This window comes from Odontomachus brunneus, unplaced genomic scaffold (assembly GCF_010583005.1).
Source record: "Odontomachus brunneus isolate Ranch 3 - 2012 unplaced genomic scaffold, Obru_v1 Obru_scaffold_013, whole genome shotgun sequence".
Lineage (NCBI taxonomy): Eukaryota > Metazoa > Arthropoda > Insecta > Hymenoptera > Formicidae > Odontomachus > Odontomachus brunneus.
The window spans coordinates 2,814,854-2,834,657 of record NW_022639463.1 but is presented as its reverse complement, the minus strand read 5'-3'; the positions used below and the strand labels follow the sequence as shown (position 1 = coordinate 2,834,657).

General features: G+C 36.9%; 3 protein-coding genes across 5 annotated transcripts; 1 reads left to right on the top strand and 2 right to left on the bottom strand.

Annotated features, from left to right (window-relative positions):
* Positions 1-60: 60 nt before the first annotated feature.
* Positions 61-7,925, top strand: LOC116841000 (DNA polymerase alpha catalytic subunit). Its single transcript, XM_032808443.1, has 21 exons — positions 61-248; positions 460-660; positions 836-1,154; positions 1,290-1,665; positions 1,737-2,114; positions 2,215-2,574; positions 2,847-3,048; positions 3,275-3,543; positions 3,663-3,779; positions 3,854-4,037; positions 4,116-4,241; positions 4,369-4,544; positions 4,610-4,850; positions 4,915-5,054; positions 5,165-5,370; positions 5,455-5,719; positions 6,066-6,240; positions 6,319-6,485; positions 6,619-6,867; positions 7,146-7,221; positions 7,309-7,925. Exons 1-21 carry the CDS (start codon positions 233-235, stop codon positions 7,530-7,532), a joined length of 4,467 nt encoding a protein of 1,488 aa, XP_032664334.1. The 5' UTR covers positions 61-232; the 3' UTR covers positions 7,533-7,925.
* LOC116841001 (dolichyl-diphosphooligosaccharide--protein glycosyltransferase subunit STT3B) lies at positions 7,845-13,497 on the bottom strand. Of its 2 annotated transcripts, none has more exons than XM_032808445.1 (7): positions 12,997-13,497; positions 11,617-12,315; positions 11,149-11,459; positions 10,244-10,784; positions 9,570-10,031; positions 9,156-9,246; positions 7,845-9,032 (listed from the first exon to the last, which is right to left on the bottom strand). In XM_032808445.1, the coding sequence occupies exons 1-7, from the start codon at positions 13,278-13,280 to the stop codon at positions 9,012-9,014; spliced, it is 2,409 nt and encodes an 802-aa protein (XP_032664336.1). In that variant the 5' UTR covers positions 13,281-13,497; the 3' UTR covers positions 7,845-9,011. The 2 variants fall into 2 exon arrangements, with proteins under 2 accessions (XP_032664336.1, XP_032664335.1); XM_032808444.1 differs by having other exon boundaries at positions 7,845-9,003; positions 12,997-13,494.
* A 2,000-nt stretch (positions 13,498-15,497) lies between these two features.
* On the bottom strand, positions 15,498-19,777 carry LOC116841005 (metallophosphoesterase 1 homolog). Of its 2 annotated transcripts, XM_032808451.1 has the most exons (8): positions 19,592-19,777; positions 19,223-19,367; positions 18,359-18,568; positions 18,068-18,230; positions 17,808-17,939; positions 17,602-17,736; positions 16,989-17,220; positions 16,718-16,890 (listed from the first exon to the last, which is right to left on the bottom strand). In XM_032808451.1, exons 2-8 carry the CDS (start codon positions 19,237-19,239, stop codon positions 16,718-16,720), a joined length of 1,062 nt encoding a protein of 353 aa, XP_032664342.1. In that variant the 5' UTR covers positions 19,240-19,367; positions 19,592-19,777. The 2 variants fall into 2 exon arrangements, with proteins under 2 accessions (XP_032664343.1, XP_032664342.1); XM_032808452.1 differs by lacking the exon at positions 19,592-19,777 and having other exon boundaries at positions 15,498-16,890; positions 19,223-19,239.
* Positions 19,778-19,804: the final 27 nt, after the last annotated feature.

Below are 19,804 nucleotides of genomic sequence, written 5' to 3'. Positions count from 1 at the left end.
CAGTCTCCGGCTAGAGTCTCTAGAAAACCACTTTTTCTATTGGATATCGAACGATATGATATTTCGATTAGTGGAATCAGTGTCGAAACTCGATTAGTCTTGAGGCTAATCGCACGACATCAATATCAGTATTCACGTTGCTTCAGATCTCCCGCCAAAATTCACTGAATAAGGACGACACGAAATGTCGTTTGCGTGTTCTGTCTAAAAAACGTAATTTACGGGAAGAATAATGGACGATTCGCAGCGTAAGTAAATTTTTGTGTGCATTATTAAGTACTGGGATGATTTTGGTTGAGTATCACGTTGTGACAAACGTGTTGTGCATTTATACACACTTTGTATTTCCTTCAGCTTGTTATATACTTTACTATGTTTTGTTTTGCGGAATGATTCAAACAAATACTATAGTTTATTTTATTTTATTGTAATTTGTTTTATTCAATAAAACTATTTTAGCATCCACATCTGGAAGGAGTAGGCGTCAGAAGATTGATAAGGTTGGCAGATTCTCAGCTTTGGAGAGATTGAAGGAGGTTCGAAGTGGCAAACGCAAGTATGAGGTTGAAGAGTTAGAAAACGTGTACGACGAGGTAGACGAAAAGGAGTACAATACTACTGTTTTAAAACGCCAACGGGATGACTGGATAGTCGATGATGGTAAACAATTATTTTTCTTATCTCTTGCACCTTGATGTAAAGACATTTTATTATAATTAAAAAGGATTTTGTTAGGGAAAACATTTCACTTTAAAGATATTATGTAAAGTCAGTACATCTATTTTCTAGTAACTGCAAAACATTTTAGTATTAATTTTAAATGAATAAATTAAAGGGGAAAGCGGTTATGTGGAAGATGGGAGAGAGATTTTTGATGACGATTTGGATGAAGAAAGCATTCAAGAAGCTAAGAGACAGAAGTATAATATGGCTGGCCCTAGGAAAAAGAAGAAGGATGAGGAAAAGAAAAAAGGAGATATTCAAAGCATGATTAGGAATATGCCTTCTAAAAAAAGTACTAACACAGATTGCAAGGATGATGATATTTTAGGGGAATTGCTTAGTGAGATTTCTACAAATAAAAAAACAACAGATAATTTTAAATCAAGAGAAGTGAAAAACAAATTTTGCCACACAGTTCACTCAGATCTTGCGTAAGTTGTATTTATTATGTATTGTGTTTATTATGTATATTTGTATATTGCTCTATATTGATTTTATAAGTTCTTATTAATGTTACATGAATACTCAGTTTACTATAAATGCAACAGTCAATCTTTATTTTTAAGCCAAGAAATAAGTGAAAAAAGAGTAACTCAGAGACTAGAAGAGAACAGTGCCAGTCAAATAATTGAGGATGACGATACTGCTGTGCTCTTTGAAGTACCACAAAAGAAGAATACAGACAAACCAATAAAGTCTAATGACATTAGGCATTATCAAACTATGAGCCAGAGAATTGATGAAGATATAAATCTCAAGGAAGTACAAAAAAACAATACAAGTGAGCAAACAGATTCAAAAGACACCAAACATTGCGAGAGTGCAAGTCAGATGATTGAGAGTGAATTTATAGATGAAGAGTTATGTAGTAAGTCAAAACTTTCTGTATCCTTAAGAGCAGAAAAGGAATCAAATATGGATCTTAACGAATGCGTTGGAGACGTGAGTTTTTTCTCCTTATGTTTATTCCCTCTTATGTAGAAGCAAAATTATATGTGAAATATATATTGCAGCTATCTACTATAGACTTCGACGATGGGAGCATGGACGTTGACTTTTCATCACCGGTAAACAATGTTAAACCTCAGAAGAACGTGCCTCAGAAAACCGGGACGAACGTGCAAAACGCTACGTGCAAAACTTCTGTGAAAAGTATAAAGGTCGGGAACGCGATAGATTTGACGGAAGTAACGCCACAATTAGTCAAGACAAAAGACGAGGTGGAGGTATTCAGATTTTACTATCTGGACGCGTACGAAAATCCTTTCAAGAATCCCGGAACCGTGTACCTCTTCGGCAAGACTTATGTACCTAATCACGATATGTACTGTTCCTGTTGCGTTATGGTGCATTGTATACCGAGAAGAATATATCTTTTACCCAGAAAATACGTATGTACACTTTTTCATGCATCTTTTCTTCACCAAACTGTTCTATAGACATACATCAGATAGTACCAATACGGCAGATAAGATTGGTTGTGAATTTCAGTTGAGGACTCCCAAGAACGGCGAGCCCCAATTAACTACTATGGAGGATGTATACAAAGAATTTGATGAATATGCTAGTAAGACGCGTATAATGGAATTTAACTGTAAAGAGACGAAAAAGCATTATTCCTTTGAGAAGGAGGGTACACCAAAGACATCCGATTATTTGGAGGTCAGGTATAACGCACGTTATCCTGCGATCGACGCCGATTACTCTGGCCCGGCAATCGAGCGTGTCTTCGGTGCCACAGTCAACGCGATGGAACTGTTGCTTATAGAGAGAAAAATCAAGGGACCCGGTTGGCTGGACGTCAAGAACGTGTCACCGACTGCGGGACGTTTCGCTTGGTGTCAGCAGATAGTAAGTGCATAATATTATTGTATTGTGATAAATACAAATCGTTCGTCATAATCATATTGTCATATGCAGGGTATTTGATGCTAAGTATCCTATACATATTGACAATCTACATTACATGTATTGACAATGTACATGTACATTAGATCAAACTAAACGCAAAAAAAAATATATAATGTATAATATATATATTTAGAATATATGATATACTATAACATAATATATTGTACACATTGCTAATATATAGTTTATATAACAATGTTGTAACGCAACAGGTGGTTACTTCAGATATGGACAACATATCACTGTGTTCCCAAGATAATGCCAAGCCGCCGATGGTGATAGCGACGTTAAATGTAAGGATGTCTTTGAACTCGAAATTGCAGAATGAAGTAGTGATGGTCGTAGTATTGATTCATCATAAATATAACGTCGATAAGGAACCACCAAAGCCACCCTATGACCGTCAGTTTTGCCGTATGTGTCTTTTATTAATAATATATAATACACTGATATATAATACACTGATATTTTACTTTAAGAAAGTAGTCGATATCATTTTTTGATATAGATGAACAAAAGAAGATTGCTGCAATTTATCTTATTTGCATAAAGTTTTTGTTTTTTAATTTCTACGTACTGACTCTTACTGCTTCTTTGTTCAAAATACTAACAGAGATTTTACTGTTGTAATTTTGTATAGTTGTCACGCGGCCACGAGATATTCCATGGCCACGACAAGCTCGAGACGGGCTACCTAGGGTTCCAAATATTGAAATAATTAAATGTGAAACCGAGAGTGAACTACTCGAAGAGCTGTTAACGTTAATACAAAAGGCAGATCCGGATTTGATAATAGGCTACGATTGTGCGTTTCAGTTTGACGTGTTAATGCAAAGAATGTTCGCTCTAAAAGTATCGAATTGGAATAGAATAGGAAGATTAAAATCAACAATTCTTCCTCTTTTTAGAGTACGTACGTATATCTTATCTGCGATTTTTTTCAATAAATTCAAGTTTTCGGAGCAGTAACAAAATCAACGTATTCAAAATTGAGAAGTAAATACATAATTCATACTACCTTTTTGCAGGGAAAGATAATTCTCAATCAGGCATTCGTCGGTCGCCCGATTTGCGACATTCAAATCTCTGCAAAAGAATTGAATTTGAAGGTCAGAAGTTATGATCTGCAGTCGCTCTGTAGTGCGGTAAGTCACACGATATAATGATATAACGTCGTACCATATATCCGATCGAGATATCATGATTTTGGCAATTTTAGGTGCTAAGAACGAAGGAACACGAGTGCAAGGAGATTACGCCAGCAGAAACCCCGTCATATTACAATACCGCGGACAAAATAACAAGTCTGATACATGCGACGTTAAAAGAAGCAAAATACATCATAACTATAGTAATGGATCTTAATGTTATACCGTTGGCGCTTCAAATTACTTGTTTAGCAGGTAAGTTTGTAATATCTGTTTCTAATATATCTGAATACAGTTGCTATTAGGAATTAAACCTTGATAAACCGAACGTAGGCAATATCCTATCGAGAACTCTGTTGGGCGGAAGAGCTGAGAGAAATGAATATCTATTGTTGCACGCTTTTCATTTAAAGGATTACATAACACCGGACAAGAAAATTGAAAAGAGACGAGACGACGGTGAGATCTTAATTTACATTATTTAATATAAATTATATATAATCAATTTAATAAAAATATAATATATGATTATTACATAATATATAAATATTATATATATTAATTATATTCATATATTCATATATAGATGGTCCTCGTAAGAAGGCTGCAGCGTACACCGGAGGCTTGGTGCTCGACCCGAAGAAAGGTTTTTACGACAAACTAGTGCTGTTGATGGATTTTAATTCTCTATATCCGAGTATCATACAGGAGTACAACTTGTGCTTCACCACTGTGCCCGGTGCAGCGTACGCTGAAGTCGAGGTAATTTTTTCAAAACACACTGACAAAGAAGGTTCTTGAATAATATACCTAATCGTGCTGCACAGCATTTGGGCATTCCTGACTCAACTTTGGAGACTGGTGTGATCCCGACTGAAATTTACAAGCTAGTCAAGAGCAGACAGCAGATCAAGCAGCTCATGAAGACGCCGAATCTCTCGCCGGAACAGAAGATGGATTACCATATCAGGCAAATGGCCTTGAAGCTCACCGCTAATTCTATGTACGGGTGTCTAGGAGCGGCACATTGTCGATTTTATGCCAAAGGCCTCGCCGCTTTGATAACAGGTAAGATGTAAGATTGCTGAAGCTAAACGTAGCGTTGATGACATCCGAAATGTATATTCTTCAGCAAAAGGTCGGGAGATTCTAGAAGACACGAAACACTTGGTCGAGAAGTTGCAGTACGAAGTCATTTACGGCGATACCGACTCGTTGATGATAAATACCAACATTTTGGAATACGACGACGTTTTCTCGATCGGTAGAAAGGTAAGAAAGAATCCTGAATACTCTATCTTATGTTACGTATACGAATATGATTTTTGTCAGCTGCATTTCGCAAGTTGATGGGTGATCTGACAAGATCAAATATCTCGTAGATCATGCGGGAGGTCAATAACCGATATAAAAAAGTCGAATTGGACATCGACGGAGTGTTCCGGTATCTGTTGCTTCTTCAAAAGAAGAAATACGCTGCCGTTACGATGACGAAGTTGCCGAGCGGGCAGTTACAATTGGCGCAGGAGCACAAGGGTCTGGACATTGTCAGGAGAGATTGGTGCCCATTAGCTTGCGAGACTGGAAAGTTAGCAAATATATTACGTAACGTATATCGAGATCGATGTTATTTCGGGCTTTGCTCACATATGAAGTGCGTATTTCCTTTCAGAAAAATTCTGGATATACTTCTTTGCGATCATTCGAGCGAGACGCGTCTGGAGCAAGTCGTGCAGATTCTGCAAAACGTCGCGAAAAGCGTGAAGGAGGGAACGGCACCGATGTCGTCGTTCGTCATCACCAAACAACTGTCGAAGAATCCAGATGCATATCCGGATAAGAAGCAGTTGTCGCATGTGATGGTGGCATTGAGGTTGAACAAAGCGGGCGGCCGAATGTGGAAGGCTGGCGACACGTTACCGTATATCATATGCGAGGTTTTGTTTCGTTCTAAGATTTTAAATTGTGTAATATCTGAAGTTACAGAGTATCTCATGATAGCATATAAAACTCCCGTCAACGTATAGATTAGGTCAAACAAAAAAGTTCTCTACTATTTTGCAAATGACCACGTAGATTTTTAGTTATTAATTAAAAACTTACGTGGTCACTCGCAGGAGACTTTTATTCAGTTTGATCTACACGAGAGTTTTATATGTCATCGTTAGACACCTTATATAATTTTTAAGTTATACAAAAAGGTATTATTTATATATAATGTAAGATCTCTTAAAATTATAAAATCCGTTGATCTTGGATTATATAAATTGTTTCAACATTTAGGACGGAACTGAGGCAAGTGCGACGGAACGTGCGTATCATATCGATGAAGTGAAGAATAACGAGAAACTGAAGGTAGACGTCAATTATTACTTGCTGAGCCAAATATTTCCTGTAGTGCTGCGAATTTGCGATCCAATTGAGGGTATCGACGACGTCTTCTTAGCTAACAATTTAGGTATAATTCGTAGATATCTCAAATTTTAGAAATCAAATGAGACGCGCGGTGTTCATCATATGCCGATTTATTCCCTAGGTTTACAATTCGTTTACAAACCCAAAACGATAGCCTGCGAAGCGACCCTGAACCTGCCGTTATCCATCAATGACGAAAGGTTTGACAATTGCGTGCCTTTGACGTTCAAATGCAGAAGTGAACGATGCAATACAGAAATTATAATTAAGGACACTGTAACAGAATTTGTAAGTGTTTATCTTTTCATAGTTTCTTTTCATAATCTTGAATACAATTTTTTCTTAAATCAAGTAATTAAAGTAATTAAATCAATGAAACTAGTTATGAGAACTACATCGTACTTACGCGTATTTTCCATAGCATTCTGGTCGGCAATTGTCGCTCAGTATGTGCCCAAATCAGGACTGTAAATTGCCACCTTGGAGATACGCAAATGCGATACAAAATGTAGTTCAACTTGCTATGAGAAAAGCTATCAGCAAGTATTATAATGGCTGGCTGGAATGCGAGAATCCATTGTGTTCCAACAGAACTAGGAGACTACCGTTGGATTTTGTAAGAAAATTCCCGGATTGTTCAGTATGCAAGGATATTTCCATGGCCAGAGTTGTAAGTTAATGAACCATCATTCTCTCAGACTAATATCCTTTTCAGAAATGTTGGCCAATTAATTTTTACTGTTATTCTTCTAAGATTTGTGTAATTTCATTTTACAAAATGAAAAACAAAGTTGATGATTCTCTGAGATCTTGATTTCTTGATTTGATGGTATACAGTAGTTAACAATACCAGAGTGAATTGAATTATTCTGTAGAGATCTCTATTGTGAATTTTACAACGTACACCTAAAATTGTACGTACATAATGTACACGTTCATATGTTTCAGTATTCCGGAACGGAACTCTACAATCAGTTGTATTACTATTACAGAATATTCGACATTAGTCAACCAGTTTACAAACGTAATAATTTTTTTGTCGCATATATACTGTAATATTGAATAATATATAAGTATTGTAAGCAAATTTCTGAATTAATATTTTTTTCAGATCTGTTGTCGCAGTGTCCGCGTGACATGATAGCCGCGTACAATACGCTAAAGGAGGCGATTGACAGACAATTGAAACGAAACAAATTCTCATGTGTAAATATTACAGGAATTTTCAGCAGCGCCAGTGCGAGTCATCGCACGGGAATGTTCGGTGGCGCTGGTTCGCAAGAGGATTTTGATGAATTAGGCGATTTGTCCGATGATACGGATAAGGAGATTTAAGGGGAGTCTGAAAGAGCTATTGTATGTGTGTAAGCTCAATGCACGTGGAATGTCCACTACTATATAGGCCGACAATATCCGGAATCTTATGTTCCCAATTAAATTCCTCGACTAAAATTATTTCATTCTTATCAGTTTAATGAACAATTACTTTTAATCATTTTTTCTTAGAATATGTATTATACTATTTAAATTAACCAAAACTAATATCTAATACAACAATACCAATATACATAAAACTAGTATTACATAATTTATTTTTCCAGGTTTTTTAAATAGAAGTTATGTAAAGGAAGAAAAAATGTGCTGAAATAGTTTTAATATTTTCTGGTGAAGCACTAGAAAATTTCCTTGTATATTTAATAACAAAAAGAAATATAAAATTATGTAAAATTTGTATATGCGATTTACAATATGAAAACCTTCCTTCTTAATTTGAATCGAGTGAAACGAAATTTTTTTAAATTTTAACAGGTGAAACGAAAATTATGAATTGGATTGCATCTCAAGTACGTGTTTGTTAAATAACGACACTAGTTATCACAAATGTTTATCTTTCAACAAGGTGCTATACAACAAACTGTGTACACATGACACATTCGATTGTTTCTGATATTCCGGCTGAAAATCGACAAAAGTCCGTTTTCCTCATTCCATATCAGACTCTTTGATGAGACAATATCATGTGCATTAGACATACTATGTAACATAAACGTGTACACTAACTATAGAATGTCTTAGAAGTCTCAGAATTTACTTGAGACCGACGTAATCGTTTGATTAATAACAAACAAGTGTGATTAACGTGAGAGAAAATGTTTACACAGTCAACTACTAAATGCAATCGACTCATGGGAAAATAATTTAAATAAAAATAACGACGAAGTCTTCTAGAGAAATGCAAAATATACAATACATAATTGTGACCTGCTATATAATGAATACATTCATAAATCTATCGGAAATATTCACATGACGAATTCGAAAGCCTGTTGATATCAACAATACTTGCGGTTGTGTGTGTAGTTATGTAATAACAAATAATGACCGACGGTCTAGCTTTTGGAGAGAAATGAATCGGACTACGATGGTATACAATTTTTACAAACATCATCGGATCGGATCAGAATATTGGATATATACGTGACACTGTTGAAAATATTGTCACACTGTTGAATATAAATTCAAAATAATTTTCATTGTTCTCCGATTTGAAAGAAAACATCTTGAAGTATTCTATTCTCTCAAACAAATAACAAAACTGTTTCCGACGATATTTAAACTCTTATTTCGAGGTATAGTTTTGTGGTAGATCCAAGGGACGGTAATTCTTTTTTTTATTACAAAAGTTGTATTTGAAAACCGTTACGAAATAACCGGCGGATCTTCGTTACGTCGTTCCTCGTTGAGGTTTCTGTCCTTTAATAACAACTGGCCGGCCTTTTATGAAACCTCGCTTACGCCGCGCAGTCTGAAACATCAATGCCCGACCCCCCATAACTTCAACTACGTTTCCAGATCGACTGAAGTGTAACGATAGAAAAGGCAAAACGATACGAGAGACCATAACATAAAAAGAAGTAAGTGTCTCTTTTTTTACCCTTAAAAGGCGTAAATACCAACCTTTTTACTAATATATGAATTTGCACGACGTGTGATAACCCGTTCAGAGATTGGAATTCTCGGTCTATTGAACTCTGCTGGTTTCTTTACCCTAAAAAATATATTTCTTCAATTGAAAAAATAGATTGAAGATAATCTAGAAATTGTAAAAATATAACGTCAATATTAATATAATATTTGAAATGAAGCATTTTAAAAAACTTAATTAAAAAATTTTTTAAAATTTAAAAACTTTTAAAAAATCTAAATTTTAAAATCATTTTACTTCAAATAATAAATATACTAAAATAATAAATAAACTTTAAAGTAAGTTTTGTATATATATGTATATGTATGTGTGTGTATGTGTGTGTGTGTGTATTACAATTTTGTACATTATAATTTAAACTTTTATAAAATTTAAGCGATACTTACCTATAAATTCTGACAAGCCAGTGTTCGGTGGTATAAGCTTCCTCCAAATATGTCAATTGGATATTTTTATTGCCTATCTCAGCGTTACGAGTGCGATCGTAGCCGTAAGGCGTCCGATAATCTATTTTGACGTCCCCGAACCGATAGTAACTCAACTTATACATTAACGAGTTCAACAGAGTGGGCGAGCCTTCAGAATCCACGCGGAATTCACCCCTCTCCGTGAAGTAGTCGCTCTCGCGAATGTCTTGGGGATGCTCGCCTTCAGCGATTCGCACCATCCATAAAAACTTGTTTACATCATCGCCGGAATATCCGATCATCCCGCCAAAGATCACTAACACGTAGTCCACATCCAAAGACGTCATGATCTCGTAAGCGGCACTTTCATTTGAACTCATCGCCTTGCCGACCAGCGCTATGTGCGAGTTGTTCCACGTATTATTGTCCACGAGCGTAGTTCTGTGAAAATCGACATGTCGATAGTTACACATCTTTCGTGAGCTAAGAGCATACTCTCTCAAAATGAAAGAATTAATTATTCTAATTTCCAATCACGACAAATATTATCAAACCTACAAAAATCAATGCAGACTGATCGTTGAGAGTGTAATTCGTGTTCTTACAGGAAAAGTTAATGTGAATATGCGATAGCGTATACTAAATTGCTTTACCTGTTAGCCATACCGGCGATCTGATATCCGTAATCCCACCAGCTCATAATTCTAGCGTCGTTAGGTGTATTTTGAGCCAGCCAGTAATAAGCTTCTCGAAAGTCGTCGAGTATGGCTCGGCCGCCGTCGTTGCTGTACGACGCGAGCACGATAGAGGGGCTGGAGTACGCATTGCTGGTCACCCACGTGCAGTGCACAGTGAACAGCATTAGCAGCATGAGTATGCCGATAATCACGACATTACGTATATTGACGCCTAATCCGTCGCCGTTGCCTTTTGGCCTCTCATGCCTCATTCTGCGAAGTTTTCCGGCCTTATCGTATAATGCTCTACCCGGGCTCCTTTCTCTCTCTTCTTCGCTCTCCTCGTCGCTCTCATTACCGTTCCGATCGTTCCCGTCCCCGTCTTCTTCCTTAAGGATTAGCTCCAAGAGCTTGCTGAACGACACGCCGGACAGCATGCAAACCACCGGCGTCAGAGTCAGCATGAGTCTCACCATTACTCCGGCGAAGTAAACGGCACTTAAGGCGTACAATACGACTGTGAAGGAGATTAAATTATATTTATTGTCATAATTTAAGACCAAATTTGTTATTACTCACTATTTTCAGTCAAATAATGATACTCACTATTTTCAGAAAATAATAAAGATAAAACTGAGAAAAAATAAAACAAAAATAAAAATAAAAAAAAAAGAAAATAAAACTAAGAAATAAAAATAAAATCTTTGCTAATGATGAGATAATAAATTAGGTATAATAAACACATGAAAAAAGATTAAGATTAAAGAAAAATTAATGTTAGAATTAGGAATAATAAATATAGTCAAACCAGACATATGCGTGCGTTTGTTAGAATATAGTAATTTGAACAGAGAACATTGCATTACACGATAGTTTCTTACCAAAGACACGCTCATCGTTGATGTGCTTGATACAGTACCAAAGACCCACCGGGAATGTCATAACAAGAATGTGCAGGTCAAAGAAGAAGCTGAACCACGTTGTCGGCTGGTGCTCTGACACGGATGCTATTATGGGTATGTGTACTTTAGCGTAGCCGGTGTCCCACAGCGAATAAAATCTGCCGCTCCAAGGTGCGACCACACCGGCGTACGTTAGTGCGATCAAAATAAACAGGAGTACAACCGCCGTTACGGCTACCACGCCACCGAAATATTTCATCTCGGACTTGGTAAGTACAGTTCTTAAGTATCTGAAAAAAAAAAGATATCGACGTCGTGAGTGATAAGATAGAAAGAAAAAATAAAAAGAAAAATTACTTGTCTAGCATTGAAACATTTTGAACACGAGATAACGGAACGAAATTGCAACTGTACGATTACTGAATCATTTTGAAACGGACTACATACCTAAGAGCTGCTACGAAGATTAGGAGACTGAACACACCACCCGCTGCCATATGCTCGGAAGTTCTAATCGGTTGGAAGCCGACAAACGGTATTTGCATGCTTAGTAAGAGTCCGAGAACGTAGAACGTGCTGTAACTGGTGAACAGGCGATTGCTGAAGCGATTCATGATCAACAGGACGAATACGTGAAGCGGGATGAGATTAATGATGAACACGTAGCCACCCCACGCGGACACCATGTAGAAATAAGATAGTGCAGTGATGCAGGCCCAGAAGATCGAGCCAGTCTTCACTGACTTGACCCACAGGTAATAGGTGATTTGCAGGGCGAAGATCGCGATTCCCTCGTTGTCGTAACTACCCGCCACGGAGCGCGAAATGTAGCCGGGTACGATGGCGATGAAACATGCCGCGAACAAGCCCGCTCCGGCGCTCCATATTTCTTTCGTCAATAAATACGTGGATATGGCAGTAAGGCCACTAAAAATTGGAGCTAAGAACACACATATGTCCCTTATGTGCACTGGTATGTTCAGTGAGTGCAGCACGTAATGTATCGAACCAGATGTGATCATAAGCCCGGGATAGACAGTCCCACCCACAATTCGACCCAGTGGGTACCACGCTCGCTCATCAAACCAGTTTAAGAAATTGTAGAATCCATGCTGCACCATGTACGCAGTTGCTCTGTAGTTGAACCTAAATTTGAGACATATCTCTTAATTATATATTATTATTATGCATTATTATGTTTACTTATTTCATATATATATATATATTGTTGAAAAATAAAAATTACTCTTGGTTAATTTATTTTCATCAAATAAAAAAATTCAGCAAACATGACAACATTAAATAACAAATTAACGATGTCTCTAATGTCATATATCTTGATTATATAATCATACAATATTGTATATTTACACATCTCATAAATAAAAAACCCCTTTTGCCTAATTTATCGAATTTTCATCTTTTTCATTGAATAAGAATCAAGTTTCTTAAAAAGTACATGTGTTATTTGATTACTCGTAATCTCTTGATATCATCATATATTATTGTATTTATATACTTCTTATTTTTAGTAAGTAAAAATCTTTGTTAATTTGCTTTAATTGAATAAAAGCAATTTTCTTTAAAAATACATGTAACATTCATTTATTTTTTAAAAGATATTTGAACATACTTCTGATAAATGTAAATTTATCATTATTTCTACATGAAAAGATCGTTAAGAAAACATAATTCAAATTTTCGTCGTCATATTGGAATAAAAGCTAGCAAAATGTACTATCATTCATTCTCACGAGAGACATATCGCACACGACCGACTTATCTCACCTTATGCAGTGAGATAATCAGTGCGTAAATACCACGTACCAAGGATCGAATTCGTGTATGATACTCTCAAAACGTATGACCGCAAAAAGGCGCGAGGCGAATCCCGAGATCCAGGCGAGCAGGAGCACGGTGAAGGTGATGAGAGAGCTAAGGCCGGCGGCGTTGGCCAGCGTAGAGGATTTCATTTGTTTCATCATCGGCTTCTTGTCGGGGAACATGACCTTCTTGGTGTTCGCCGTCGCGGAGGACGACGACGACGACGACGACGGCTGCGGCGGCAACGACGACGACGACGACGACGACGACGACTTGTTCGGCAGCATGTTGGTCGTCTTTGCGTGCACGGATGTGATAGTTATGTAGTAGATCTGCGTTAATTCTCACAACGTGCTCGCCATATGTGCGTAAACATCCGACTGATCGGTCAAATCCAAGCGGCGCGCAACAAATTACCAAATCGCTATATGCCTAAGCTAGGAGGCTAGGACACGTCAAACGCCGGCTACGTGTTAACCATGACTTCACACTCACTCTTTCTCTCTCTCCCTCTCTCTCTCTTATTCTCTTTCTCACTCAATGCTGGCTTCAGGCGTACTAGGTCTGTTCTTTTTAACTAAACCGTCTAAACTAATAAACACTGGTGCAATAAGTTAGAGTAAGACAAAGTATAATTGTCTCATTCTAACTTATTTTATTAGTCCAGCAGTGCAATTAAAAAGAACAGATTAAAATATATTTTGTTTTATTCTAATTTTTATCGCATCAGTTCACACAGTTTAGTTAAAAAGAACAGACCTATGTTTTACGTACACTAGAGATGGGCGATGATCAACTGGGCTGAGTTCTAAAACTCTACTCGACGGGTAGAGTACATTTATAGCGTGTTCGACTGACCCTGGGTTAATCGCTCCGAGAGCGATTAATGACATCATAAGTCTCTACTAGCCAATCATAAAGCTTATAAGTACTTGTTTGACCAATAAACGTAGGCTGAATAACCCAGAGTGGGTTAACCCAGAGCCAGTCGAACATGTTATTAGGTTGCTTTCTAACAAGAGACACAAGTCGACACAAACATCATTCTATCTTTGTTCCACATTTAGTGAGTAACAAAGATAGAATGATACTTGTGTCGACTTGCGTCTGTTGTTGGAAAGTAACTAATTGTCCAATCATGATAAAGAAATTCTTGTTATCTTTGTTCTTATTGGTCAATTAAATGCTACTCTATTTCTTTATCAAGATTTCTTTATCATGATTGGACAATTAAATGTATATTCTACCCGTCGAGTAGAGTTTTGGAATGCAGCTCTAGAGGAACTATCAGCTTCTCGATTATGTCAAATGCGATTAATTCGATCACTAGTGTCAATAGTTCCTTTAATCCGAATTGTTGCTAAATTTGTTGCTTTTATGTTGAGTTATTTTTGTTTCTTGATAATGGCCTGGTTTACATCGTGCACTTGATACGCGTACTAAATAGTTACTTTCTATTAGATAATATCGACGATATATATAAACAACGGTATATTAAGCTGGTATAATACTCATCAAGAAAACGTATTGTATTAATTGAACGCGTCGCCATTGTCATGCATATCATCGATATGCATTGTCAATATTAAGATTATCTAATAGAAAGTTACTATTTAGTACGCGTATCAAGTGCACGATATAAACCAAACCAGTAAAAATAAAAGTTTGTCTTGTTGACGTCAGTGTTGTCAAATAATGAAATTTCGTTCGCTTTGTCGTTGTTTTACTACTGGAAAATAGAAAAATCGACTTGTTATTGAATTGTAAAGATTGAAAATAAAAGACTTCTGACTTACAGCATGTTCGACTGGCTCTGGGTTAACTCACTCTGGGTTATTCAGTCTACGTTTATTGGTTGAACAAGTACTTATAAGCTTTATGATTGGCTAGTAAAGACTTATGACATCATTAATTGCTCTCGAAGCGATTAACCCAGGGCCAGTCGAATATGCAAGACTATGTTCAGAAATCCTACTTGATGGGAGTTACTTTAATAAACCAATCATAATAAATACATCTTAGTTCCTTTTGCCCTGATTGGCTAATTAAATGTTACTCTACTCACCAAGTAGCGACATCTAGCAATGTCTAGGAAAACCTACTAGACAAGTGGGGTTCGAATCTCGGCTAAAGTATTTTTAGCACTAAAATCTCCGCTATGAATCTTCTTTTAATGAAGATTTAAAGTCGTGGTACAATTAAACGATAGTCAGCCATACTTAAGTCTTCAATAGTAGAACTCAACAATTGGTCAGACATATGATACTTTATTACGAATAACGTGGCGAATTCGATTGGAAGCACTAATGTGCTAATGCGCACATTATATAAGATTGATTCATAATCCGTTCTTATATTTTAGCTATATTTAATTTTATATTTAAAATCATCTTATATTCATCCTTAAATGCTATATAAATCATTGTACCGCTTACGGAGCGACACGCTGCAAGATTTTCATTTTAAATATCTACAAGATATCCTTAGATAATAAGAAGACGATGTCTCAACATTCAACATTTATTTCAGGCAAATATGTATATACAAGTTGGCGGAGAAATATAAATTGACCTATCTAAAACACAAGCCCTCACTTTTTTAACAATTCTTCTTTACTTCTTTCTCTATACTTACAATATCATACGATAAATCTTTCATTAATTAAAAGCAAGTACAATCGGCGGGTTTCCTGTAATTGACGTTATCATCGTCAATTCGAGTAATAATAATCTCTTAATAAAAATCTTTACATATTGTTCAATGTGGGAAAGTTTGTTTATAACTGAGTAATAGTGGCTCGCGAGAGTCACATTTAAGTTTGGCAATTGCACGTTCACATAGAGATCTCATAACATAACATCAATATCCGAAGAAATATTATGTACATAATACACAACACTTTTTGCCAGTAATAGCTATAAGTACAAAAAACAACCAGTTGTTCGAAGCGTTTAAAGATAATATAAAAAGAAATAAAATAAAAAAATATATAAATATGTAGGATACCAAATATGTTACTCTAGGTTGCGTTCCAAAATGTCTTTGAGGAAATTTTACTCGATATTCTATAGTATATGTAACGTGAAATATAAGTATTGAGTAAAATTTTCCTCAAAAAGAATGTTTTGGAATGCAACCCTAAAAGATTTCCATAAGAATTGTAATTTGATTTTTGTTCTGTTCGGGAATCCTCTCGGTCACAAATAAACTTATTAAGTCAAATCGACGATTCAGATGTCATTTATCTAAAGTCAGCGCTGCAGCGCTCACTAACAAAGTGTATTACAAGTTTGGCATTACGTTTATAGTCACAGCACAGTGAATACAACAATCAAGATCATGACAAACAAACATATTCGACGTAAGTAACTCTAGAGAGTTTTGGAAATTTCTCAAATGCGAATCACACTCCGAGAAATTTAAGATTCCTCGAAAATTAACGATTTTTTCTTTTCCTTTTGAGATTAAGGTTTATAGGGAGCCCATTATTATGTCCATATAATTAATAAGTCTTATCGAAATCTGGCACCTGGTGAACGTTTGTTCTAACACGGTGTGACTAACGAACAACCACTATACTTCTGTTACTTTTACCCGTGAAACTTGACACAGAGACGATAGAAGGATCGTCATCTCCTGGACGGATCTTTGTACCTAATTTGCGACGTCAAGTTAACTCACCGTTTAAGCGTAATATAAGTACTTCTTTTGATTGTACGCTATCCTATACGGAAGGTATACGACTGTAAGTCGCATAGCTTTTCGAGCAACAGCCTGAGACGAAAGTACAAGCGGCAATTAAGACGATCAGCACGATCATGAGCGCGTAAGCGCACAGCTGCGGGAATCTGCTCGGTAGCCACAGGATCGTGAACTCCAAGGTTTTCTCTTGAGTGTCTGAAGTGTCGAATAGCGTCGATCACCAACGTGTCGTTAACGTTTCGATCATATTTAATTAACTACTGTTAACACAGTTAACTACAGTGAACAAGTACCGATATAGGCGAGCCCGTAACCCATGTGTGGTGTACCCATTCTGTAAGAGCATGTCGGTATTTGTACTTCATGAATGTCCCCTACATCCATCCGCAACTGATACAAGGGCGTCTCGTGCGGCGGGAGGATCCCGATCTCACTCAACTGATCGGTCGCCGTGTCCAGGCTCACGTGCATCGCTTTGTGCTCGTGAGCAGTGAAGATCACTTGCGGCGATAACTCTTTGAGTACCTGTTGCAGATAGAACATCAGCAGAAGAACTTTGAATATAACTCTTAATAAAAATCTGAGTATCTCACATGAGACAAGTTTCAAATAACAACTATTAATAGGAACTTGAAAATTATTACTGACGGGCTTACTCAGTGATTATATTTATTATTTAGTATTTTTAGATATATTATTATCGTGTAAGTCCGTCGGTAATAATTTTGAGTTCAGTGTGTTTAGTGAGATTTCAATTTCATTGTGTCGAAACCATTTTGAGTATACGTATAAATTAATGTAATCTACAAAGTATTTGTACACATGGAAGTATAATCTACAAATGGCAGTACAAATCCTCTTTTTTTTCTCTTCTGATTTTTCCTCGCTTATAATATTGAAACATACGTTTTGTACGAAGCTGCCGGGCATGAACAATAACGGCATGTGGCTAAGAATAACATTGGTCGTGTTCCTTTCGGCGTAATCATTGAGAAATGCATCCTTCGGCGCTTCCGGCATCATACGTGTCAACCTGTTCACCTACAATGACACATATATTTGTTCCACTGATGTAAACGCAAAATTTATGCGACTGGAACTTTCAGGTTTACCTTGAAGAAGGTGACGGTCTTGTAAACTAACGTGTCTGGCTGAGTGTACGCGAAATTGAATCTGTTGTGGATGTTGGGAGAGACAAGGTCGTCCTCGCCTCCGATGTCATTGTCGCCTGGCAAGTAAATTTTCTGCAAATAGATAAGAATAAATTGATGAACAAAGCTTAACAAACAAGAATAAACATCATAGAGAGATCTCCTGAGAAGGAAAGAGATAAAGCCATGTTAGAACACGATGAAATAAGAAGGACAGGCACCATTATGTCGTCTGGCATGGAAAATATCGAATCCAATCTCCTCTTGTATCTCTCGAAATTCTCCGCATTTGCTATGTGACCTTCGTCCATGAGATCGCCGAGGAAGGCGATAACGTGCGGCTGAGAGTACTTTAGTGCTCTAGAGAAAGTCTTTTCTAAGTACCTGAAAGCACAGCACTATGCAATGCAAATCAGAGATATGATTCTCAACACGATACTGCTTTCTCACGTAGTTACTGATCGATCAATGTGACAAATTCCGAGGTGAAATTCATTCACCAAGGGTCATACCTATCACTGTCCCATCTCGCTAACCATGAGCCAAAATAATTCTCGTTCTTCTCCCCGAGTATTTGCGGGTCTGCAACGAGGAGGATCTTGACACAGGCTGAGCACTCGCGCATGGCCCACTTGAATTTCTGCATTTCGTACACCAAATACTCATTGTAAAATATTGTCGCAGCAACTATCAAGGCGATGGATATTATCCTATGTTTCAACCTGCGTTCAATATGACTTCATCAATTACCTAAATAATTTATTGATATATTGTGACACAATTGAAATCTTGCAAATGTTATTCTAACAAATTAAAGAAAGAAAATTAACAACCCAGATAGCATAAGATATTTCAAAATTATCTATGATGTATCCAAGATATCCTGAGGAATGTCTTAGAATGTTCTGAGTATCTCTAGAATGTTTTATCTGCTATCTAAGAAAGAAAATTAACAACCTATATAGCACAAGATATTCCAAAATTATCCATTATGTATTCAGAATGCTTAGAGAAATATTCTAGAATATTCTAAATATATCTAGAATGATCTCAGAACATTTTTTCCTATCTGGGAAAAAAAATAGCAATCCAAATAGTACAAAATGTTCAAAAATCATCCAGGATATGTCCAGGATACGTCCAGGATATATCCAGGACATCCAGGATAAGGAGTATGCTAGGATGTCCTGAACACATCCAGGATGTTTTGGTGCTATCTGGGAAAGAAAAAAAAGAAAATTAACAGATATATTATTGTGAGATATTTTATTTGGGTTTTATTTTTATATTTTGTTTTTTTATATACACACACAAATAGACATTTGCAGTGATATTCTTCATAAACTACACGGATGGATAGTTGCATAAAGAATTACCTGTTTCGTCGTAACATCTTTGTGACTTAAAGCATTATACAATGTCGCGTAAAGCTTGTTGACATCAGCCTTGAATTCAATCATCCGTTTATTGTCGGTGTCATCGGTCTGGATAGCAGCTGGTTCATTGGCACATTACGATAATCTAATAAGAGGTTATGCGATTACGAGATCCACCTGTTCTCAATCCGTGGAGACACGGTTCCTCGTAATTTACAATGCCGCTGTGTATTATTGCATCGAGCCCTGAGAATCGCCGCGAACCTTACGAGTTCGATTTGTCATGCCAACGCAAAAATAATTAGCGAAGCGTGCAACAAGCGCAGTGCGTCGTAATGGTGTCAAGAAAAAAAGAATCGATGTGTTTACCGAACGCGCTGCATATTTAGTTCAGTAGGGATGGAACAGGTGATCGATCACGGATGTATCACGAGGAGTCTCGTGCGCGAGCGAGTGTGCGTGCGTGCGTGCGTGCATGCGTGCGTGTGACACGCGTTGCCTTGTGAACGATTCACTCGATTCAAAACGTGTTGCGAGTTCCACACTTGTGGGACACACTTGTTTCCATTGAAAAAAATATCA

Excerpts from the sequence above, each read along its gene's own strand:
- LOC116841005 (XM_032808451.1), bottom strand. Across the intron at positions 17,737-17,807 it reads AGACCGTCACCTTCTTCAAG|GTGAACAGGTTGACACGTAT; the intron begins GTAAACCTGAAA and ends GTGTCATTGTAG. Across the intron at positions 17,221-17,601 it reads CCGGCAGCTTCGTACAAAAC|GTACTCAAAGAGTTATCGCC; the intron begins GTATGTTTCAAT and ends TATCTGCAACAG.
- LOC116841001 (XM_032808444.1), bottom strand. The coding sequence starts at position 13,280 with ATGCTGCCGAACAAGTCGTCGTCGTCGTCGTCGTCGTCGTCGTTGCCG. Across the intron at positions 11,460-11,616 it reads ATCTTCGTAGCAGCTCTTAG|ATACTTAAGAACTGTACTTA; the intron begins GTATGTAGTCCG and ends TTTTTTTTTCAG. Across the intron at positions 9,247-9,569 it reads TGGCTTGTCAGAATTTATAG|GGTAAAGAAACCAGCAGAGT; the intron begins GTAAGTATCGCT and ends TATATTTTTTAG.
- LOC116841000 (XM_032808443.1), top strand. Across the intron at positions 661-835 it reads TGACTGGATAGTCGATGATG|GGGAAAGCGGTTATGTGGAA; the intron begins GTAAACAATTAT and ends AATAAATTAAAG. Across the intron at positions 3,544-3,662 it reads CAATTCTTCCTCTTTTTAGA|GGAAAGATAATTCTCAATCA; the intron begins GTACGTACGTAT and ends ACCTTTTTGCAG.